This window comes from Dromiciops gliroides, chromosome 1, assembly GCF_019393635.1.
Source record: "Dromiciops gliroides isolate mDroGli1 chromosome 1, mDroGli1.pri, whole genome shotgun sequence".
Classification (NCBI taxonomy): domain Eukaryota; kingdom Metazoa; phylum Chordata; class Mammalia; order Microbiotheria; family Microbiotheriidae; genus Dromiciops; species Dromiciops gliroides.
The window spans coordinates 141,564,084-141,576,837 of NC_057861.1; the positions used below are offsets into that span (position 1 = coordinate 141,564,084).

Genomic DNA, 12,754 nt, shown 5'->3' on the forward strand with positions numbered 1-12,754 from the left:
GCTATTCTTGGATTGTAGAAAAATTTAAATCAAAACTTGTAAAATTGCTCAAGTTATCTGAGGTATTTGTCCATCTCCTACAGACAGTGTTCCTGCATTTGAAACCAGGCAATATCCTGAAGTACTTCTGGAATGTCCATGACATTAATGCAATGACACAGCACAATGAACAAAAACAGATGAATCTCTTTCAAAAAGATGATAACTGGAAAAACAGCGAAACCTGTAATTCTTGTAGATTTCTCAAAAATCCTTATTCCAGAAGCTCCAAAGTCTTCAAGCATTTCAAGAGTACTGTAAAATGTACTAGCCCATTGGCATTGGTGGAAAACATAAAAGATCTATAAGCTTTTTGAAAAGAGCGGGAACACCTGCTGGACATGCCTATTGCCTCATGTGGTTGCAGCCGTTGCTGCTGGACAGATTTGGCAATGCTCCTCACTGTTCTAGGGAAAATGAATGGCACTTCTAAAAATATTCAGTCCCATGGGAAAAGCAATCGGTAACCACAGCACTCTGGGCATTGAAGGCTCCTAATACAGGCAACAGAAGGCATCAATTTGAAATTGAAACCCTTCTCCTTTGCACTTCCTGGAAGTAAGTTACCAAGGCAACCATTAATGAATGGTGTGACTCAGAACCAGCAAAAACAACATAATATTAAAAATCTTGCATTCCCTCTCAGAGCAAAGAGTACCTGTGCCCAACTGATCGAGGTGATGACAGAAATGGAATTCTAGGTGAGCAAACTGCAGCGAGATGGCGAGGGATGGCACAAACCACGGGGTGAAGCAGGAGTCCACACGTGTACAGGCAGCCAGTGCTGTTGGTGTTACAAGCTGATCACAAGCACTTTGAGAGCCAGATTCACTTTCAGAGCTGCAGGAAAGAAGTTTTTGATTTGTTTTTTTAAAAAGGTTTACTATCTCTAGCTTTATGTCACTTTACAAATGAGATGACCATTTATTTTAATGCATTTGGTTGTTTTTGCTTTTACAATAGCAACAAGAAGCTAAAACTATGGTTATTTTACAATGTCATAAAATCTTCTGAAATTATTACTTTGAAGTCATCTCTTCAAAATGAATCTGTTGATTATCCTCCATGAATTACCTACAGTAAATCCCCATTTCTAGGTTGGCTCCCCACTCTGAAGCCACCTGAACTAATTATGCACTGGGAATGCAAATTAATTTTCCCATCTCCTTGAGCCAAATGTTAAATCTGCTGCAAGAAACACAGTGCCTCCCAATATCAACTAACTATGAATCATTGCTTATTCATTTTTCCTTATCCACTGTACCCCCTTCCCAACCCTCCCCCCAACCCCTAACCTGTAAGTCTTTCAGCAGTATTTCTCTGATTTGAGTCCTGGTCTAGGTGTCCTGGGAAACAGGACCAGGGCTGAGAAAATGAAGGGTCACACAATATGGTTGCTTCCTCTTCTTCTCCCCAACATTTTTATAAAAAAATCATATTGAACTCAATATTATATGCAATAGCAGACTGAGAAGGTGTTGGAAGGGAGCTGCTATAACAAGAAGGGAGAAGTGGAATGGAGTACAGTACGTGTTCACACTAATTTGATTTGGTCATGGGACTTCACTGTTTTTACCACTGCCTCCTTCCCCCTATTCTGGGTTCTTATTTAGTCTAGGTTGCATAAGAATGCCTTTGATGACCCTTCCAACTTTGCAACCCATCTCCCATTGCTATAACTGCAGCCACACCAACTTGCCATGAAGCTGGCTGCCAAATCCCCAAAGGGGAGTGATTCCCCCACTCTCCATTCTCTCAGCACAGTTCTGATGGGAGATACAAAAGATGTAGATGGGAAAGTTCCTGTCCTTAAGGAGTTGATAGTCTAGCTAGAGGTACACAACACGTACACCACAAAGATTTAAGGACAGTACAAAGAAAAATATTTATGGTTGAAAATTAATGTTTTGAGTCCATTAGTGCTGGGGATACATGGAGCAAAGGACTGATCAGAATGGGATAAGTAGGATTAATCAGTGAGTGCTTCTTGAGGGATATGAATTTTGAATCAGATTCTGAAAGATGGGAGTGAACAGGATGGATAAAAAGGCACGGGGAGATCTTTTTTTTTTTGAGATCTTTCAGCAAATATTAAATGAGTGCCTACCCTCAGGGAACATACAGTACAAGTTATTTATATTTGAATTCTATATTGCAATGTTAGTACACCTTTTCTAAGAAATACATTTCAGAGTAGTAAAACACAAACCACACAAATACAGACATGTATTATATAGCGTGTGAGCACTTGTATGCATATGTATTTTTGTGCATATATATTCACATAAGCATATACATATGCCAGAGAATCACAGAACTTCAGAATTGGAAAGGTCTTCAGTAGCTATTGTCTAATTCCTACCTAAAAGGAATTCTCCTTATAAAAAGATACATGTGATGATAGATCTATGTGTATGTATGTGTGTGTATATATACACATATACATATGTATATATGTATATACACATATACATATGTATACACACACACACACACATATATATATATCAGTATCCAGATGTAGCTAAATGGAACAATAGGTATTTACCCACCAATCTATCTGCCTATCTGGAAAGATAGATATAGTTGTTTTAGCAGACATATAAACATCATAGCAACCTATCCTTCCCCTCCTTTTAAAAATATATTCGTCTCAAAATAAAGTTACTAATAATTTACTTATGATATCTAATATAAAACTCACTTTAGGGAAGCAAAATTATTGCTTTTAGACTGGAAAAAATCGAAGTTATAGGTGCTTTCACTTTTGAATTCCCATATACTACTATTTGAAGTTTATCTCCTACCTTACAGGGTTTTCGTAATGTTCAAGTAAGATGATTTATGCAAAACATTTGCAAATTTAATATGTAGATGTCAATATTATTACTATAGGTTTTCTTAGAAACAATGTGCCAGATTTAAAAAATCCATTTATGAGTGGCGGCTAGGTGGAACAGTGGATAGAGCACCTGCCCTGGAGTCAGGAGGACCTGAGTTCAAATCCAGCCTCAGACACTTAACACTAGCTGTGTGACCCTGGGCAAGTCACTTAACCCCAATTGCCTCACAAAACCAAAAAAAATCCATTTATGTATATAAATATGTGTGTGTATACATACACGTCTATAAATTTTGTAGAGGTCAATGAGATTGGTCATAAAATAGCAATATGAAGTATACGTTGGATGGATTTTCTCCTTAATAACTGCAATCTCTGATATGGTACATTTTCCTAAGGTCCATCCTTGCCATCTCTTGTGAGCAGTGAACACCAAAATGCATTGTATAAAAGCTTGATAAAACACTACAAGTCAGTGTTAGCCAAAAAATTCATCTAAACGAAATTATAAAAGTAGAGGAAGTATGTTATAATAGCTACAGCATTGGGCTCAGAGTCAGGATGATTTTGGCTTGGATTTCAGCACTGACACTTACTAGCCACATGACCCTGGGTTAAGTCACTTAACTCATATGCCTAGGATTTACCTCCTTAAATCACAGATCCCTAGCAATTGGCTTCAGTGGGGGTAGGGAGGGAGTTCTTTAATGAGACTTTTTTATGTTCACAAAAAGCACAGTTACCTTTTTTAGGGTTTTTAGAAATTGGCGGTTAGCGATTCATAGCCAGAAAAAATAACCCTACCACTAATCAACAATGCTATAATAACCTTAAACTACTAAATTAAATGTTGCCAACCTAAATCCAAATAATTATCCCAAAATATACACATTGGTATCATATCCAGATGAACAATTCTAAAAGTATAAGAAACACGTATAATGTGTTCTGGCCTTAATTTAAGTATGTTTAGAATAAACAATTCTATAGGTTTTCAAATGTTTCTTCAATTTGTTCATCACCACAATGCACTATAAAAAGTAGCCTACATATATTTACTTTTAACATGAGGGTTTTGGCAGAATGGAACTAAGTGTTCACTGTTCATAAATGTGAGCTGTTGGGCCTGCTAGAGTTACTTATAGCTGCTATATTTTTGTACATTTTCCTATATGGATACAGCTATGTATAGATTTCAATCTAAGGCACCAAAAGGAAGAAAGAGAATTTATGGGACAATTATGGCAGGCAGGCATACAAAGATAAAAAAACCCAAACCCTCCAAACTTTGAACATCTATATTTTAACACTCCCCCTTTTCCCACCAGACTGCCAAAACAGGTCAGATTCATGGGCCATTGCCAATGTTCACAGTATTCTCTGGTGCTGCTGGTTCCTAACATGCTGAATGATGGCTCTTGGAAGCAAGACCTCTCGACTTATAATAAATGGATCTCATAAGATTCAGTAGTTAGTTCAAACATCCAGAAGTTCAGATGCAAAGCTAAACTTCTTGGATCCCTTTATACCTAATTCAAATAATAGAATAATCCCTTAAGGTTTCCAAGCAGGAGGAAATATATAACTGAGAATGAGAATTCCTCTGCAACCCCGTAGCTACTTTAGGAATTTTTAGGTGGCTGCTAGGCAGCATTGAGTATTTTGGGAAAATAATGATGAGCTAGTCTCACTTTATTGAACTGGAAGTTCAATGAGGGCAAGACCCTCTCTTTACACTTTGGAATCTGTATTTTTCTTTTATGCTTTGTATCGTCTAGAGCAGTTAACAGAGTGCCTTGCATATACCATACATTTAATAAACATCTGCTGGGTTAATTAACTGATGAATGAAAAAATTTAGTACAGAGACTATAAAGGTCACAAGAGAAAAAGCAAAAGGGTGCTTATATTTAGAGAAGTACAAATTTAAGTTGCAAAAAACTGCTGGATATTGAAACACAAGAAAAAAAAAAAGGAAGGCAAAGTCTTTGAAGAGTTTTCATTGCTGGGAGGGAAAAGAAAAAAACAAAAACAAAAACAAAAACAAAACCCTGTAAGAATTCCTTTCCCAAGGGGTAGAGGGAAAGTAAAATTTTCAGGAAGACAGAACCCTGGCTTATATAGGAAAGAATTTTTCAGGATAAAACCTTGAATTATTTTAATAACGAGAAGCCCAAATGAGAAAGCTGTTTCAAACTGTACCTACCACTGTTGCCCAAAGGGCTTCCGAAACTAAAGGGATACTAATATTATCCAAGAAATCCCTGGGCTGTGGCTAGCAGAGCAGATATAAAGCAGCCCAATGAGGAGAAACAATATCTAAAAACAGCTGTAACCTTCCCCATGGAGAATGAGTGTGCAGCCCAGATAGTGGTGGTATATGAACAGGGGCAAGGAGAAAACAAAGTCTGAAATAGCAGAGTTGACCTGGAGTTATCAGAATCAAATGTGCTTATTCCTTTTTCAGTGTGACTAGCACCAAAGCAGTATAACTGATGGAGGAAATCCCATCTCATCCATGAAGCCTTCTTGTCCACTTCTGTCCACTCTGATCTTCCATATAAATACAGTATTATCTGTAATACTCACTTTGGCATTTATCTTACGCTGACTCGTCATTCCACTTAACTATTTCATATGTATAGATCTTACATCCTTAACAAATGTTTATGCTCCTCAAGGGAAAAAAACAAAACAAAACAAAACAAAATAAACAATAACCTCCTTGAAGACAGCGACTGTTTCCTCCTCACTGGGTATCTTCAATAAAGGACTGGCTGTCCACTTGTCACTTCTTTTGTTTTTTTTGTTTGTTTGTTTTGTGAGGCAATGAGGGTTAAGTGACTTGCCCAGGGGCACAAAACTAGTATGTGTCAGGTGTCTGAGCCTGGATTTGAACTCAGGTCCTCCTGAATCCAGGGCCGGTGCTTTATCCACTGCACTACCTAGCTGCTCCCCCACTTGTCACTTCTTATACAGAAGCCTGGATGGCCTCTCAGGTCCCTATCGATGCCGGTTTTCTGTGATAAGCCATTTTGGTTTTGTCTTTGTATTCACAGCTTATAGGATTGTGCCTTACAGATTGGCCCCTAATAAATATTTATTAAATTACTGAATATGAAAGCACATTCTGTTTCTTTTGAAGAATAACGTTCTGTGGAAGATTAAAAATAAGTGGTGGAAGAAGGCCCCACCAATCTACTTAACATCTATTATTTTGTGTATCTGTCATATCCCCCTACTAGAATGGAGACAATAGGGAATGAAAGGACCAGATCTATGCATAAGTTAAGATGAATTTGTCCCAGGAAAAAAGATCCCAGGATCCTGTGATGCAGAGCAGGAAAGGATTGCAGAGGTCATCAAATTCAAACTCCTCATTTTGCAGAGATGTAGGAGTGTCTGACCTGAGTCCATCCTGGTAATAGGTAAAGCTTAGATGAAAATCAAGATGGAAGTGTGGGGCTTAGAAAAAAGGTCTGACATAGAGATAGAGACTTTGAAAGTCATCTGTTTAGAGCTCCCGAACTCATGACACAATCGCTCCAAAAAACATCCAAATAACACCATAGGAAAATGCCCAGAGCAGCAAAACTCACAGAAGAATGTGCTGAAATCATCTTCTAACCAAGAACGGCTTGGAAGTTCAGAAGGAGGGAACTGCTGTGCTGATACAGGAATCAGGCCCAACCCCACAGTCACCCTGACACAGATCCAGTCTCAGGAAGTCCTCACCAGAGAAGGAGACCCCCCAGAGCCTCTGAATCAGCTGAAGCGCCAGTGTTGTCTGGAACTAAGCTCACAGTCTGGTGAGTGGGCTGAGACTACAGGGGTCTATGCTGGTGCTGAGGCAGAACTTGGATTCTACATGCCTACTGAGAACCAGGAGGTAGGCTCGAGTAGAAGTGGCCCAGGTTGGGAGGGGCACAGGCTCGTCGGAGCTAACAACCACAATACACAAAGCTGGTTGATTAGCAAGTTGGTCTGGGGTCACCTAAGGACCAAGGAACAGGCCGGGGGAGTGAAGAACCTGATTCTCCTTAAATCATACCACCTGGGACTTCTTAAGCTTGGGATACTGCAGCCTGGGAACAGTGCCCCACTTTAAGGAGCTAAAAGTGAAGTAAAAGAAAGGCAAGATGAGCCAACAGAGAAAGGTGAGGACAATAGACAGTTTCTTCAGTAACAAGGAAGACCAAGGGGCACCCTCAGAGGAAGATGTCAACATCAGGACCCCTATATCTAAAGCTTCCAAGAAAAATACAAATTGGTCTCAGGCCACAGAGGTGCTCAAAAAGGACTTTGAAGATAAAGCTAGAGAGGTAAAGGAAAAAATGGAAAGAGAAATGAGGGTGATACAGGAAAGACATGAGAAAAAAGTCAACAGCTTGAAAAGTCAAATTGGCCAAATGGAAAAGGAGGTACAAAAGCTCTCTGATAAAACTAATTGCCTAAGAATGAGGATTGAACAAATGGAAGCCAGTGACTTTATGACAAACCAAGACACAATAAAGCAAATCCAAATGAATAAAAAAATAGAGGGCAATGTGAAATATCTTCTGGGAAAATTTGCTGACCTGGAAAATAGGTGCAGGAGAGATAATCTGAAAATTATTGGTCTACCTGAAAACCATGACCAAGGAAAGAGCTTAGACACCATCTTCCAAGATATTCTCAGGGAAAATTGCCCTGAAATTCTAGAAGAAGCAGCTAAAATAGAAATTTAAAGAATCCATTGATCACCTCCAGAAAGAGATCCCAAAAGGAAAATTCCTAGGAATATTATAGCCAAATTCCAGAGCTCTCAGGTCAAGGAGAAAATATTGCAAGCTGCCAAAAAGAAAGAATTCAAGTACTGTGGAGCCCCAGTCAGGATAGCACAAGATCTAGCAGCTTCTACATTAAAGGACCGGAGGGCATGGAATATGATATTCCAAAGGGTAAAGGAAATGGAATTACAACCAAGAATCACCTGCCCAGCAAAACTCAGTGTTATCTTTCAGAGGAAAAAATGGAACTTTAATGAAAAAGAAGACTTTCAGATATTTGTGATGAAAAGACCTGAACTGAATGGCAAATTTGACTTTCAAATACAAGACCCTAGAGAACCATAAAAAAAAATTGGAGCTGAGGGACATAACTGGGGTCACACAGTGGGCGACTGTCTTGTGTCTGAGGCCAGGTTTTGGCTGGAATCCCCCTGGGTGCAGGGGTGATGCTTTGTCCACTGTGTCACTTAGCTAGGTGATGACATCTTTAGGGTTAAATTGAGGGGTGAAGGGAATTCACTGGGGGAGGGGGAAGGGCAGATGTGAAATCCTACATGAAAGAAACAGGAAAAGGCTTATGGAGTGGGGGAAGAGATGGGAGAGGAGCAGGGCAGTAAATGAATTTTACACTCATCAGAAAAGGCTCAAGGACCTTAAACTCATTAGAGCTGCCTCAAGGAGGGACTAACATAAACACCCAACTGGGTGCAGTAATCTGTTTAATCTGGGTAGTAAATGAGCCTAACACTCATCAGAATTGGCTCAAAGACCTCAATCTCATTAGAATTGGCTCAAGGAGGGAATAATGTACACACTCAATTGGGTGGAGTAATCTCTATAACCCTGAAGGAAAATAGGAGGGGAAGGGGATAAAGGAAGAGGGGCAAAAGAAGGAAGGGCAGAGTGGGGGAGGGGACAGACAGAAGTAAATCCCTTTTGAAGAGAGATAGGATGAAAGAAGATGGATAATAGAATAAATATCATGGGGAAGGGAATAGGATGGAAGGGAAACAGGTAACAATAGTAATCATGAAAAAGAGAAAAGGGGGAAAATTGTACAAAAAATATTTATAGCAACTCTTGGTGGAGGCTAAGAATTGAGAATCAAGGGAATGTCCATCAATTGAGGAATGATGGAAAAATCTGTGTTATATGATTGTAGTGGAATGGTCTTGTGCTACAGGAAATGACAAACAGGATGATCCTTGGAAAACCTGGAAAGACTAATGAACATTGATGTATAGTGAAGTGAGCAGAGCTGGGAGGACATTGTGCGTAGTGACAGCAGTATTGTTCAATGAGCAATTGTGAATGACTTAACTACTCTCAGCAGTGCAATGATCCAAGACAATCCCAAGGAACTAATGAGGAAGCTTACTATGCACCCCTATAGAAAGAACTGATAAAAAGAACACTTGTGGATTGTACATATATAACCTGGTTGTAGTCTGTCTTGTGGAGTGGGGAGGAAAGGGAGGGAGGAAGGAGAAAAATTTGGAACTCTAAATCTTATGAAAATGAATATTGAAAACTACCCTTACATGTAACTGGAAAATAAAATAAATGTTTGTTGCTAAAACAACAACAACAAATCACCTGTTTAGAAGTGATGGTTGACGCTGTGGGAGAAATGAGCTTCCTAAGGGAAAGGATCTAGAGAGGGAAGAGAAGTTGACAGAAAAATCTTGGAAAGGGTTGGAAATAAGAATCAGAAAAGGAAACAGAGAAAGGTCAATTATAAAGGGAGGAAGAAAATCAGGATTATTTTTTGTTTTCTTTAAAGGCAAGACTGAAGTAAATATTCAAAGGGAAGGGTAGTCAATAATTGTGTTATGTTAAAAAAAATTCAGTTCAACAAAATTCTGTTCAACCATGTGAGAAGTACTGTTATCTACAACAATAACAACTTACATTTTTGTAGTACTAATGTATGTTATGCACTTGCTAAGCATTTTATAAATATCATCTCATCTGATTCTCACAACAGCCCTAGTTAGTAGGCTCAATTATTGTCCCCATTTTAGAGCTGAGGAAACTGAGACAGACAAAGGTTAAGTGAGTTGCCCAAGGTCACACAGCTAGTAAATATCTGAGGCCAGACATGAACTTAAGTCTTTCAGACTCAAGGTCCTGAGCTCTAGTGCTGTTAAAAAGTTAAACACAAGGTAGTTTGGGGTGGGGAGGACACAAGCAGTTAGGGGATCTGGGAAAGCTTTCTCTAGAAGCAGTGCTTGGGATGAAGGAAGAGAGGGATTCTATGAGGCAGGGGAAAGGGAGTGCCTTCTAGGCACTGGAGAAGGCCTGTGCACAGGCAAAGGAATGGGGGATGGTGAGCTGTGTATGAGGAAAGGAGAGGAGACCAGCAACAGCAACTTCAAAAGTTACTGTTAAATTGGCCAGCAGTCTCTGAAAGGGAAATAGGAGCAAATGGAAAGGCTACATGGTTTTCTCCAGAGACTCCCTAAAATGATGAAAACCATGACTGTCAAAGTTAAATATTTTGAAGGAAAAGGAAATAGGTAGAAGCAGGAAATATCTCTCTATATAAGGGCTTGAAAAAGTCATAAAGTTAATTGCTGGACAAATGTCTTACCCTTTAACTATATGAGATGTAATTGCTTTTTCAGGTACCCATAGGAGAAGGGAACTTCCTCCCTATCCTCATATATGTCTATGGTTGAAGATGACCCTGAAAGGTCATCGGATGCAGCCACCTGCTTTGGGTCCGTCTTACCCACCTAACAGTGGTATATATGGTCAAGGGCTATTTCCTAGCTTGTTAAAAGACCCTGTCAAATGTCTCACTGAAAGCAAGAGGTTTTCTATCTACTGGCAGGAAAGTAAATGAAACTCAAACTCCTGGCTTGGACATAACGGATTCGTGTTGTTGCCAGATATAATGGAAAAGGTGGTATGCCTGGAGGATCAGTACAGGCCATCTCATCTGGAAAAGGGGATCGGTTAGTCTAGCTGGCCTCTCAAATCCCTTCCAGTAACAATGTACAGTGTCATGAATATTTGATCCAGAAGAGTCAGAGAGCACTGGTCCTGGATTCAGGAGAACCTGAGTTCAAATCTGGCCTCAGACACTTGACACTTACTAGCTGTGTGACCCTGGGCAAGTCACTTAACCCCCACTGCCCCCGCAAAAACAAAACAAACCTTAGAATGAAGGCTAACCCAGTGAAATATAATTCTAGCATGTTCTATGACACTGGAAGGACTTCAAGAACAGGTCTCACAAAAGACTGTCTGCTGTTTGATGACTAGTCTCACTAAGTTCAGAGATATTCATCAAAAGGTCAGCTGTCAGGTATTGAAATTTGTAGTCCATAGTGACCCATGAAGTTGATAAAAATAAAAAATGGACCTTAGTCCTATAAAGCCCCTTTCTGTTTCCATGGTGACAGTGGCAAAAATAGAGTCAAGGGGTGCTAAAAATCTCATAGATCTCTTATAGACCATGCTTATAGAAGCATTAACTTAAATGTTGGCTCTAAATATGAAATCTTTGTCTAATGACTGATGTAATGACATATTACTAGTGTGTCAAGATAATGGAATGTGATAGATGAGATTTAGCAGATACTCAGGGGCCCACCTGGAGATTAATATAAACTGATTGAATTGGATAAGGCAACTGACTGCTGACTGGATTATTGACTGACTTCTAGTTAAGCACATCTGGCTGGTACTTAAGGGTACTTAATGCATTTGAATGACACTAGCCAATCAGCTTGAAGAACCTCCCATTTCTGGGAGGACAAGATGAAACAGGAAGCGGAAGCTGGTGAGAGAGCTTGGCCTCTTTGGCTGTGGAGAGATTGGAGTGGTGGCAGAGGACTTCAGAATTGGGAATTTAGGAAGATTAGGATTGCCAGGTTATGGGAAATCTGTTCTCAATCTTTCTCTTTCTTTTACTATCTTTCAATAAACCCTTTAAAAACCTAAACTTGTTTATCAGTGATTTTAGTCAGTTTCTCCCCAAAACTGGGGGGACAGATTAGAACCCACATTTAGAATTTTAAATTACACACTAGAGGACCTAAACCATACACATATTTGTATTTTAGCTATAAATGAAATCAAAGATCATAAAGTAACCTGCCCAGGACTCCAAATTTAGTAATAATGATGATTACAACAACAACAATAACAGCTAGTATTTATATTGTGCTTTAAGATCTGCAAATTCCTTTACATATGTGACTTCATTTCATCCTGACTACCTGGGAATATTCCCATTTTACAGATGTGGCAAGTAGAGCATCATGTATATAGGTCTGAGCACCACAGTTGAAAAAAGACATTGATAAACTGGAGAGAGGGTTTCCAGAGGAAGGCGATCAGAATGCCTAAGGGCCTTGGGTATATGTGGGTTTCAGCCGAAAGAACTGGACATGTTTAGGCTGGAGAAGAGAAGACTTGGGGGGACATGAAAGCTGCGTTGCAGTGCTAAAGGCCTGTCTCTTGGGGGAAGGAAGATACAGAGAAGCAAATTTAGGCTTGATGTAAGGGAAAATTTTCTAACAATCAGCTGTCCACTAATGGAATGTGCTGCCTCAAAAGGCTTTAGAAATCTTCAAGAAGAGGCTTGTCAAGTATGTTACAGTGGGGACTCCTTTACGTGTGAGTTTGACTAAATGGTTGGAGAGGTCTCTTCCAATTTTAAAATTTAAGATTCTGTAAAGAACTTGTAGCTGAATGAAAAAGAAAGAATGTGTGGATTGAAAAGGAGATAGAATAGTTATATATCAAGAATAAGATGGGGGGGCAGCTAGATGGCGCAGTGGGTAAAGTACTGGCCCTGGATTCAGGAGGACCTGAGTTCAAATTTGGTCTCAGACACTTGACACTTAACTAGCTGTGTGACCCTGGGCAAGTCACTTAACCCTCATTGCCCCACAAAAAAATCCCCCCAAAACAAAACAAAACAAAACACACAAAAAAGAATAAGAGGTAAGTAGTTCATGCATTAAATTGTACCACAGAGATATGAAGAACCACTAAGTAGATTCTGTATTAGATTCAGCATGGTGTAGTAGAAAGAACACTGTATTTAGACTTAAAGAGACCTGGGTTTAAAGGTTCTAGCTATGATTAT

General features: G+C 39.4%; 1 protein-coding gene across 1 annotated transcript in view; it reads right to left on the reverse strand.

Moving 5' to 3' along the window:
* The window catches only part of VPS13B (vacuolar protein sorting 13 homolog B), a 996,174-nt gene that overhangs the window by 116,243 nt on the left and 867,177 nt on the right, over window positions 1-12,754 (reverse strand). The window contains exon 41 of the mRNA XM_043982862.1: window positions 698-879. Within this exon, the coding sequence (XP_043838797.1) occupies window positions 698-879 (182 nt within the window). The remainder of the gene's footprint in view (window positions 1-697; window positions 880-12,754) is intronic.